Source organism: Cinclus cinclus, chromosome 1, assembly GCF_963662255.1.
Source record: "Cinclus cinclus chromosome 1, bCinCin1.1, whole genome shotgun sequence".
Classification (NCBI taxonomy): Eukaryota; Metazoa; Chordata; class Aves; order Passeriformes; family Cinclidae; genus Cinclus; species Cinclus cinclus.
Window position 1 is genome coordinate 82,143,114 of NC_085046.1, and position 12,214 is coordinate 82,155,327.

The 12,214-nt window shown below is 38.4% G+C and overlaps 1 protein-coding gene across 2 annotated transcripts in view; it reads right to left on the reverse strand.

Moving 5' to 3' along the window:
* Positions 1-12,214, reverse strand: part of TENT4A (terminal nucleotidyltransferase 4A) — a 56,515-nt gene that overhangs the window by 19,015 nt on the left and 25,286 nt on the right. Inside the window, exons 8-11 of one of the 2 annotated variants that reach the window (XM_062499876.1) lie at positions 10,473-10,599; positions 2,654-2,754; positions 2,230-2,402; positions 587-589 (exon numbers count right to left, since the gene is read on the reverse strand). In XM_062499876.1, the coding sequence (XP_062355860.1) occupies positions 587-589; positions 2,230-2,402; positions 2,654-2,754; positions 10,473-10,599 (404 nt within the window). The remainder of the gene's footprint in view (positions 1-586; positions 590-2,229; positions 2,403-2,653; positions 2,755-10,472; positions 10,600-12,214) is intronic. The other variant, XM_062499867.1, reaches the window with a different exon arrangement.

The window sequence follows — 12,214 nt, forward strand, 5'->3', positions numbered from 1 at the left end:
CAAAATACAACTACTTCACTAGATAGCTGGAGAGGGGCAATGTGACAAAGTAATTTTACAAGTTTTCAAGCCTATTCCCTCTTCCTCAGCACAAATAAGCTGACTTCTATTATACTGGTAGGTAGAACTCAGAAAGGACCAGATGCAGTTGATCACTATTACCAGCGAAACTTTAGCAGCAAATAGAAAAAAAAATACATTATCTAGTCCCTACAACTTAACAGATAGGATCCTGCATCTCAGAGCATAAGGTATTCTGCACTCATGAAAAATATAAAATATACCTCCTGGAACAACGTCTTAATGTTGAGATTGTTCTTAATGGTTAATAGTGACATAGGGAATAATACCTTGCTATTAAAATAAAACCTTAGTAATTGGGAAGAGGTCAACAAGCTGTAACTCCAGGGTTGCCTTGTCTTCTGCATTTTCTTTATAATCTATACCTTGCTTTCAGTACCAAAAAAATTCAGAGTATTTAACTTGAAATAAATAGAGAATCCTTCCCAACAAACAATTTCCACAAGATCAGAGATAACACTTCATTTAAGTCTAAAGTGATGAGATGCACCATATTCATAATTACCTGCTTCTGTAGCTGACAGAAAAGCTCACCACATCATACCTATTAATAATGCACCAGAAGCCCCGACACAAGTTGTCACACGTGCCAGATGTTTCTCTGCTGCAACCTGGGCACAGCACTACGCCAGACCATGGCATGGTTCACCTGACTATGGCAGAATAGGCTTCTCTTCCTGAATCAGGTGTAGCTCAGGACTGCTCAGCCAGAACTTTCTCCTTCTCACAAGCCCAAGTAAATGTAGGATGAACTCCTCAGTCATTGTCAGAAATCTGCCATTCTATTCCAAATTAAGACAACGTGCTATTAGTCTGCTAAGGACATAATGCCAATATATGATCTGGCCTTTTTCACAAGGACACAGACATGGTTTTTATTTGTTAGAAAATGTAGCATTTCCTTTTACTTTGTGAATGCCCAAGTTGATTTCAGTTCTATCTTGTTGTTGTAGCTTCCTTTTCACTTTTCATTAATTTCTCTGGCATCAGGCAATGAAGTTTCACTTTCAACAACAGTTGAAATAGGACTAAGGCGAGTTCATAACTCACCACCCAATATTGTGCACTCCCAATGCAATAAGCAAATATTTCATAAAATCTTTTACAGCAAAATCTTTCCCAATTATATACTTAAACCAGGAGCATGGCTAATAGTATCACTGGCAAGGATCACACTGTTCTTTGTTCATTAGCCAGATGGTACAACTAAAGCATTTGTCTTGTTTACTGAAGGTGGCATAAAAAAGCAACTCAACACCAAAAAAAAAGTAGCGTAAAGTAATTACAGAAAGTAACCAGAACATATATAGGCAGTGCTTGTCCCTCAAAAGTTACTAAATTTTTATTGAATACAATTCCCAATTTTTAAATCTGCAGTTCACAAGTTTTTGAAAGCAGTCACGAAACAGGTATTTGACATCATCCAGTTATTCACTGCCATAATTGACTGCATATTGCATCTTGTTCCATCAATGCCTCTACCTACGACAAAATGCTTCAGAAGACTTAGAATGAGCTGCTCCTGCCTTGCAGAACTGTGCTTTATAATCTACACTGCCCAATTCTGCACTGATCTGACTTTATACCAAAACAAAACCACCTGGCAGAACTTTAAAGGGTCTGGGAACATACCTCAAGAGTCTGCAGCCTCCTCTTCCAGCAAGTACTTTAAAATAAGGAAGCTGACAACAAGACTTCATGCAAGTGCCCTCTTACCATTAAAACATGAACTGTTTGGCTGAAAATAATGAGTACTATTCACCTTCACACCACAATATAATATCCATGTTCAATTTCAGGTATAGGGAACAAGGATCAGAGTTTGATAATGGAAAATTTTGCTTAATGGAAGGATATATGAAGACATTTCTCCTCTTCTACTTAATTAGCTACTGTTAAGTTGGGTTGTTATATCTCATTACATCTAACTACAAGCACAAAGGGTACCAAAGATTTAGGATGGAAATAAGACCTATTTAATTTAATAAAACAAAAATTTTATTTCACAAAATTTTCTGAGCAGGGGACATTACTGATTTGCTGTAGCAGTTTAGGGATAGTATCACATTAATTGCCACTGTATCAATTGAGGCTTTGAAGATAATCTCTGCTACTTACTAGTTTAACCCATTAAAAGAAAAAGCTTACAATGTCACTGCTGGAGAGCGATGACACAGAAGAGGCAGATGAACCAGAGGATAACTGTTGTGTATTGGCTAACGACAATGCCAAGTGTTGATTGTAAGATGGTTCAGAGTCTCTGTTCTGCTGCTGTTCTCCATTGCAGAGAGCTATCGGGTCTCTTATTTTCAACCTATTATCTGTTAACAGAAAATGTAAGAATCATTTAAGAGCACAGAGTACAAACACATGGCCTTGAAGTCTAAGAAGAGCTGCAGTTTAACAAGCTAACTGAAAAACAGGCTCAGAGAAAACTAATCTTGGGTTAGAAAGTTACAAATTCCTTTTATTTTTTTTTCCTGTATATCTAATGATTAATTTCAAGGCATGAGTAGTTTGAATTACATCAAATTCAAGAAAAAAATTTAAGTTTGTTGCCTGCTATACCTACCAAGTTCAGGTGATAAATTAATTTTGCTCCCCCACTTCTTTTTAATCCAGGCCCTGTAGTCAATCACTTCTTGGGTCACTTTGATGATTCTACCTAATGTGCTAAAAAAATTTTTCAATTAAGTATTAAACAAAGACTGTTGGTTACATATTTGCAAGCATTTTAACAAGCTACCAAATTACACTCAAAGTCAGTTTAAGATATCCCTAACCAAAGAATCTTTTTGAACCGTTTTTTTTTAGCACACCATTTAATCCACTGAAGCATCACTTATATTTTTCTTCTACCATACTAACATGCAAGCAGCGACACACAGGTAAGATTTTTACTCTGTATTTCCATATGGAGTGCATATTAACTATAAAGAATGCACATACTGATAATATATTTGATAAAAGCAATATATGGTTCTTGCATTTCTCCATACAGAAAGTTTTTCCACAGAATCTGGATTATAAACAGGTATGGGATGCACACAAAACAAAAAACATCCCAGCACCACAACTGACTGTGCGGAGACAGCAACCTTCACTAATCCTTGCTTTTGGATTTACAAAACAACTTAAAAGATGTTAAGGCCCCCACAATTATAAAGGATGTATCATGGATCGTGAGGTAGTGGAACAAGAAACAAACTGGCTTCCAACATAAGGTAGAATTTCAATAAATTCTTAACAGTAAGAAGCTCAGAGAAAGAGTACCTGGTCCTGCTGAACAGTGACCAGTTCTCAACAAAGTAGTCTTTTTCCAACACACTTTCCCACAGCTATTTGAACAGTACTTCTAGAGTCTTCTTGTTTGAGAGATAAATTATCAAGTTTGCTTTCCATCAGAGACTAGTCACTGAAACACTAACTATAAACTCCACACTCAAGACACATGAAGAAATTACTGTTGTACAAAAATGGGCTGTGCAAAGTTACCACTGTGGAACAGGTAATTTATATCTTCAGTGTTTACATTAAAATTTATTTTGTATTTCACATCATAAAGGTACCTTGAACCAGTACTGGAATTTTGTTTTGGTTTAGGTGTACACTGAGAAGGCAGAACATAAAAAACCCTAATATATTTAGACTACCTTTACAAGGTTTCATAGTAACACTTTAAGTAGCAATCATTCTCCTACTACCCTAGTGATTACTACCTCATGCAAGGCAAAATACCACATGTTCCATTTTAGTCTTCCAACTTTAAAGACATGTTACTGTTAGCACTGAAAAAGTCAGCCCAGCAAACATTGAACCAAATAATAGCATCTAAAATATAAGTCCAATAGCTGCAGATGGGCCACCAGGACAGAATGTATGTCATCCACCATTCTATTTATGCAACATGGATAAAATTATGCATGCTAGAAAATGGGAAAGTGGAAAAATCTTGAATTTTACATGCAGAATTAAAAGTGTGGTTATCATCACTCAGAAATTAAAGACCTAGGTTATAACAGACCATACTTCAGGAACCACAGTTCAACAGCTAAGCAGAGCACACCAAGAAAAGAACAAATAAATCAGAGGATCACACTTTGTTAATGTATACTCCCATGATGTAACAGCATTTTGAATACTCAGTGCAGCTCTGGTTTCTCAGTCTCAAAGAGTAAGTTGAGCAAGAGGAGAGAAAATGAAGATGGGGATGATCAAAACTTCAGAGACTCAGCCATGGCCCTAAATCTGCCATTTCCAAGAGAACAATGCCAGTATGGGACCCCAACATGCACCAGCTGGGTATTATCAGCAGGACAGGGAAGAAATCTTGCAGTTAAGAAGTTTCATCTGAATGCCTTCAGAAAGAGTTTTACTCTAGGATTATACATAAATTTCACAATTACCATCAGCTGTATTCTTAGAACGAGAGAAGTGAACAGGGGCCAAGTAACACAAGCTTATACATATAAAGGAGTCTGTCAAGCCTCATGCTTTCTGGAAATAAAGCAAGAGTCACGATTTTATACAGCAGAAGCAAAATGAACAATAGTGGTTGGTATTTTTATCAGACTGGGTGACTGATATACAAAAATGCCTGATATCAAACAGGCAAAATGGGTGAAGCAACTGCTACATCAACAATTGTGGCAGAGTTGCAGGCACAGAATGGGGAAATATGTTCTCTCACCAGTTCCTTTCAAAGAACAAAAATATCAAAGCTCTAAACTCTCTTTTTTTGTATAAAGGTAGAAAAAAAGGAAATTCACTAAGTTATAAGGTCAGGAGTCCAAAGGCAGATCCATGCTACATTGCTCATGCAGAAAAATTAAAAGCATTCATTATGAGACATCAGAAACTGAAAGGTGATTAAGGTTATACTGACATATACTTAATAAATCAGCAAAGAAAGAGGAAGCAAGTGTGATCAAAGCAGGTATTGATCTCAAAAGAACACCATTTCCTATGTGTGGGTCTCAAGTATATTCATGGGTTCAAAGAACAATTTTTTAAAATAAGCATTTGAAAATTGTGCTTAAATCTGTTTTCAACACTGAAAATGCATAGGAACAAAAAATATTTTAATCTACCCTGCCTTTATTGTGAGAAAATGTCATGCTTTTGTCTTAACTGAGGCCTGAGAATTTCTACAGGTGTCAAAGACAAACAGTTCTTCAAAGATGCTTGTTTGGAAGACATGAAATATACTGATAACTAGTTAGTAAAATCACACAGGTCTCCAGAAGAAGATGTCCCTTTAACTTTTTTCCCTTAGTATTATCATACAGTATGACCAGGAATAAGCTATTTACAGATCCAGTTTATTTTACAGTAAAATCTCTGAAGCTTCTTCTTTTACATGCTGCAAGAACTTGGTTCACAGGGACATTTTCTCACTCTCATTACAGCACAACTACTGGGCAAGCAAATCAATCTTAAGATCACTCTTAAAAGGATCAGTGATGACATCAAATTCAGCAAAATCAAATGTGGAAAGCTCCAGCCCAGCTCGACACAATCAAGTGAGTAGCACAACCTGAAAAAAAATCAAGTTTATGAAAGAATGATCAAAATAACTAAAATATCTCCCAGGTATTAAAAGTGCAATATAATCTAAAAGCATACTAAGGTGAACCTGAGAATGATCTCCTAAAGAATGAGGATTAAAAAAAACCCCAAACCTAAATGTTGGATCTCCCCTTGGTCTCTCTGACCTGCCTCGGCTAGCTCGGGGTCAGAGAGATAGGGGATTTTTTATCCAGCATGGACAAAGGCAAAAGATTAGAGAAGGCTCTCCTTCCCGGGATGATCCAAGTTTATTGTCCTGAAGAGTTCCAGGGAAAAAGAGAGAGAGCATGGGAAACGCGGGGTATTTTCAACCCCAACTCAGGGGCGGAGGAACCCCGGATCACAGCCACTCAGGGCTGGCCAGGGGGAAAGGGAGGGGTTAAGGGAAGGGGAGAACCACGATACAAACCATCCTCAGTGCAACACAAAACCATAAATGTGTATTACAACACCTAAACCCTTTATTCTAACAAATATACTGTGTAGGAAAAGCTATTACTGATACTTTTTAAGGGACAGAAGGCATTCAAGTAACAGTTCCCAGAGCTCCCAGAATTATTTTGATCAACCAGTGGCAACCCAAAGCTAACATATGGACCTGTCAGCAGTTAGATCAGTTGAGACAAACATTAGGAAGAGCCCCAGCAACTTTGCAAGCACAGAGATAGGAAGATCCCTTTCTATCTAGCTGTGGTTATTTTGAAGACTATCATCTGTAAATGACAACTCCAGACATGCAGTAAGAAACTGCCTAGGCTTCCTCAAACTCTGAACCTGTTGGCATGACAGTCTCTTTCCCTTATCCAGCTGCATCACATCTAGCACAATACAGAAGATTTTCAAAGTCTAATTTATACTGAAGGGCATGTGACAGCAAAACCAAGTCTTCCACTCCTCATTCCATACTACTTTCTCAGCTTCCCAGATGTGGCTACAGAGCTGTTTAGAGATGCAGTCTGAGCACACATTCACAGCTGAACTATGTGACAGACCAGTGTGCAAGCCAACATCTCAGTGTGCAAAACACAAATATTAACCTAAGGATGGATTTTTGTCACATCCAGAGCAGCAAAACTTAGTGCTGTGACACTCCACCACTCTCTCCCCCTCTTGCCCCAGAGGAGAACTCCTGTTGCTTCTCTTGCTTCTGATCTGCCCATCATCAGCCACAAGCTGGATCAACTTCTTGATGCGACAGAAGCATTGGTTTTCAGTCAGACCAGAAAGTCCACAGGACTCACCTTCTGAATGCAGAATTGCTAGATCTCACACAAGGGAAGATTCAGACTGAGAAGGAAGGAAGGAACAGCACAGCTGACAGAAGATAGTAGTCAGGTACGTAGCCTGGGCAATGTATGAATTAACACCTTAATATAAAGGCCAGGGTGGTAACAGATAATCCACTATTTAAATTAACACAAATCAATAAGCAAGAGCTTGTTGCTAAATATCTGCTAAGGTTTCCTGTGGTTCATCAAAAAACAGAACAGGAATAATGGTCACTGATTCAAAACAGAGCCTAAAGAAGGGCAATGAAACTGGGGAAGGGTCTGGAGCACGAATCCTGTGAGGATCCAGGTTATTTAGCCCAGGAAAAAAAATAAGCTCAGGGTGGATCTTATCTTCTCTACAACTACCTGAAAGGAGATTGTATCAGGTGGACATTGGTCTCTTTCCCCAGATAAGCAAAAGCATAAGAGGAAATTACCTCAGGCTGCACCACAGAAGGTTCAAATTAGATATTAGGAAGAATTTCATCAACAAACACATTGTCAAGCACTGGAACAGGGTGTCCAGGGAACCAATGAAGTTACTGTCCCTGGGTGTACTTAAAAGCCATGCAAATGTGGCACTGAGGGACATGGTTTAGTGGTGAACACAGTAGTGGCTGGGTTAACTGAACTGGGTTAGCTGAACCCAATGATCCCAGGGGTTGCACACTCTTCCCCAGAGAAAGGCTAGGGGCAAAGATCATATGAAAGATGTTCAAAGCACAAACTGACACCAATCCTTAAGCAGGCAATACTCTATCCATAACTGTATTTCACAGCTAGACTCATATCTCTGTGGCCCTAAATATGAAAAATCAATCATTATTTTCAATCACCTTGGCTGAAGACACAACACCAAACTTTAGCTTGCATACAAGCTGTACAAGTTCAAAATGGATCAGTATCTTATTTTCCTAAGAGAAAACACTTTTTTCCAAGATGACAGGAAGCTGTTTGCTCTAATAAAATCAACCAATCTGTCAATCAAGCTCTCTTAAGCTGTTCTAGGAAGGAGATAGGTGACATTGACTGAGGACCAAATAGTGTTAAGGTAATTTCCATTACTGAATCCTTCAGAATTCAGCTGATTACTGTTTCCACTGAGAAGAAAGCTTTTCCACAACAGGAGATAGCTTTTAATTCCCACTACACCTCATATATTCTATTTGGAAGTTTGAATGATGATAGTGGTAAGAGTGATGTGAATCCATCCTTTATTATTCTGTGGGATTTGCTATTACAGAACATGAAAAAAAAGGCCTATGCTGCTGAAGAATTACAATCTGACTTTTTTTCTTCCCCATTGGGACTATCAAAAGCAGCAGCTCTCTAGAAAGCCTTACATTAATATAGATATTTTTGTGTTGGACTGACCCTGAAAAAGAACTGCAAGAATCACCAAGAAAGATTTGAAATCTACTAAGTATCACCTACAAAATAGAACTCTGCACACAGAAACCTTCCCTGGCAAGAGGAAATATGAACTCAAACCCATCAGACAGTTCAAGAACCATCCACTTAGGAAAAAGCTAGCCCAAATCAGGCAAAACTGAATAAACTCAGCCTGGGGAGTTCAGCCTCCTGCAACTTCCTATCCTTTCAAGTACTCTTCATTTAGTCTTGATCCCTGTACTAGAATGTCACGTTCTACTAGAAGCCAGTGCCTGGTCCTCAAGGGAGCCCACTGTTTATAGTTACATTTACACTATAGTTTAACCTACCTAATAACAAGTCTAGAAAAGTGAAAAAATGGATCAGGACAAGGGGCTCCCAGATGGCTAGGGTTTAGGTCAGGCCACCAGAAAGGTCTTTATACAGAGCATATGGACCACTCTGCCTTACAGTAAGAAGAAGTATTCACACACATACCTAGATTACCCAAGCACATCAGGTTTAACTGAGACCAAATATGGACTGTTGATTTCTGCAACAAACTTGTTACCAAACAGCTCATCATCCATTTACAAGTCCTTTGGCAATGACAAGACTAGTGCTAGGGGAACTGTTTGTACACAGAACTTCATTGAATGGTGCTCCTCTTGCAAGCCACTGGCATGGTGGATTCTGAGATCCAGATGTCACTGGCACAGACAGCCCAGAACTCACAGACAGATCAGACACGACACCTGAACACTGCTGCTGGGACTGCTCCACAGGTTTGCAGCTGTGAACAAAACTGAAACATTTCCCAGATCCCATAACAAATGCAAGTCCACATATTGATGACACCTGAGGCTCCCATTAGATGCCGTACAAATATACTTTTTAATGCCTGTAGTAAATACAGACACCTCATAAGAGAATGATTATATCCTTCAGAGAAAAATAGAGAAGTTAATGGAGGCCAGGACCCAAGACAAGCAAAACTTCAGGAATCCCTAGGTTACTCTACCTGCACTTAGGTAAGAACAAAGTTTCATTCAGTACCAAGAACTGCCAGCCAACACACATTTAAAAGTGACCTTTAATATTTTAGAACAGCAGTCTCAAATGTCAGTGTGCAACACTGTACCACTCCTTCTGTACCTCCATAACAGAGCAGTCTCAACCTTTGTGAATTTAATTCCACTGAAAACCTAGAGGATTTACAGACACTCTTAAAGTACTGTCAATTTTAAACTCACAAGTGAAAGACTGCGTCCACTTTGATGTAAGTTTACTAGAGGAAACTATTTCACCTTCCAGTGACATTAATGCTGGAAGTTCACATCATGACTAGAGTTTGCAGTTGTATTGAGATGGTTTATGTGACATCTTATAGACAGACATTCTTCCCAGTGATTAGTTGGGGAGCTCAAAGCCATAGGGATTTTAAGGAAGTCTGGGGAAGAGATATCCTCTGATCTAGCCCTAATTCACACTGAGGGTTAGAACAAAAGGTGCTAGAGCATATACATGAATGGAAATAGCACATGGCTGCCATGCCTTCATTGTCTTTCTCCCATCTCTTTCAAAAAACAGAAACTGCAAAGGCAAGAGCTCAAAGTACTGGTAGTGTTTCTATGAGAGACACTAAGAACTGCATTAAAAATGGCATCTCTAGACATATGCTACTTTTAATGGCAGTTCTTTTAATTCTTTTAACTTTTAAATACATATCAAGTCTTTTAAAATATCTTATGGGGGAATGTATTAAAGAACCAGGGAAATTCTTGGCCTTGTCTAGTTTTCTAATTGTCTAAACAAGCAATTTGATCACACATTTTTTTCTGCCACAATACAGATATGCATCATACTAAACATTAAACCAACAAATTCTCCCTTTAAATACTTCAAGCAAAATGTTTGAGGAAAGACTAATTATCTTCTGGCTCCCTTCCACACTATCAGAATCTCACACTAGACTCATCCTGGATTTTATCATACTCTCTTCATTTCAATGCTGCACACTGAGGCATTGCACTCTCATATCCCTGGGCAGCTTAAATTTCTGTGCAGATTTCAATACAACCACAGTTAAACAACAAAATAACATTCCTTTTATGAATCTAGACCCAAACATTCCCAATTGATTACACAGAGAAACAGATATTGAAAAAGTGAACTAATTACCTCTCAGAATCTCTATTTGGATATGATCTTGCAAGTGGTGATACTGCATGGCTAAGAACAATGTAGGCATAATCAAAAACTTGTTTCACTTGCATGGCACCATAAGAACTTCTGCCAACGTCGTTTCCTGAAATAATGCAACAGTCATCAGATCATCTTTTTTTAATATCAATTACCAAAGCATTATTCATACTTAACTCTCGAAAATACAGCTTAACTCTGTTTAAACCAGTTATCCCATCCTAGCCACATCAGGAACACCTAAGTGTGCCTATTTCAACAAAAGGAGTTGACCTGAGGAATGACACTTAACATTATGCATGCAATGTACCACTTTTAAAATGCTCACATACAGCGCTTGAAAGAACCAGACCATAGAGATCAGTTTAAAGCTCTTAGAGCTGTCTTCAAGAGCAAACCTACCAAGCTTAAAGCTTCATGTCTCACTTACCAGTAGAGTTCCTGGAGGCCAAATTCAGGTTTAACGTTACATTTGTGTAACATTAATCTTCATTAGGTCAGACAGACTTGTATCAAACCTTATTTAACCTTATCAAAACTACAAATTAATAAATCAGCACATAGCAATATTAGTCTCCACAGGAAAAGCCACTTTCTCAAAAATCTATCATACAAGATTCCATAAGCCTTTGTAGTACCATTTTTTGACCAAGTTTCTGGCAGTCTCAACTGCCCTGCTTTAGGCATGAGTGACATCTAAACTGGAACTCTTTCCTAATCTGTTGCCATGTGAGGAACTGCAGAAGTTCAGAACATTGTACACCTTCTGGATCAGTGACAATGTACAAGAACAGATCTCCTATCAGATACCTAGAACAATCTTGCTGCTACTAGAAGAAAACATTTGGGGGATTTCTGTGGATTTATTTGGCACCAGACATCAAAATTCACTGTCAGCACTGAATTTAAGAAACAAATAAAACTGCTTTCAAATTGCATAAAATACAGACTAGGTCTTGAGTGGGTAGAAAACTGCTCACAGTGAAAGGTTCCCTCCTTCAGAATGATGTGCGAAATGCTGTGACAACACTAGAAAGGGATGAACCACCAAATATGAATCAGATCAGGGCCCAAGAATAAAACAAATCAATAAAAAATCTGCCTCGAAAAATTGATGTGTAAAGGACAGAATCCATCCTATGGAGGACTCTGGAATCCAACAAGGCTGAACTGGACTTTAGAGGAATGCTTTGCTCCCCCGAGTGTTTTGTCCAGGAAGCCACTATAGACAAACATGCTGAGATCTGCCATCCAGGGGAAAAGAAACAGACTCCTTTCCAAATCCTCCAATCATAATGCCACTCTAACAGAAAAGCATAATCAATGAAATGTTACCAAAAAACATAAAAGTATTTTGGTAAAATATAATTTTCCCTGTAATTCACGTGGTCACATAAAAACTGATCAAGAAATACTTCCTGTTTACTGACATAACTGAGTATCTTGCTCTGAATGCACCACCTTGGTACCCAGCAGTAACTAGGCTCAAAGTTACAGAAGCCTCTCCAAAAGGTTTATTTCCTACTGAACTCTATTCTGAAGTAAAAGCAGAGATAAGTGTGGGCCTAGGACAGTGAATCTAGGAGGAAACACATAGTAATGTTCTTCATAGAGGACTTCACAAAGGACTTAGTCCAAAGGTGGCTGAAAAGTGACCAAAATATTTTAGCGGTGATGAAATCACCACACAATGTTAATTCTACTAGAAAAATTATTAATTC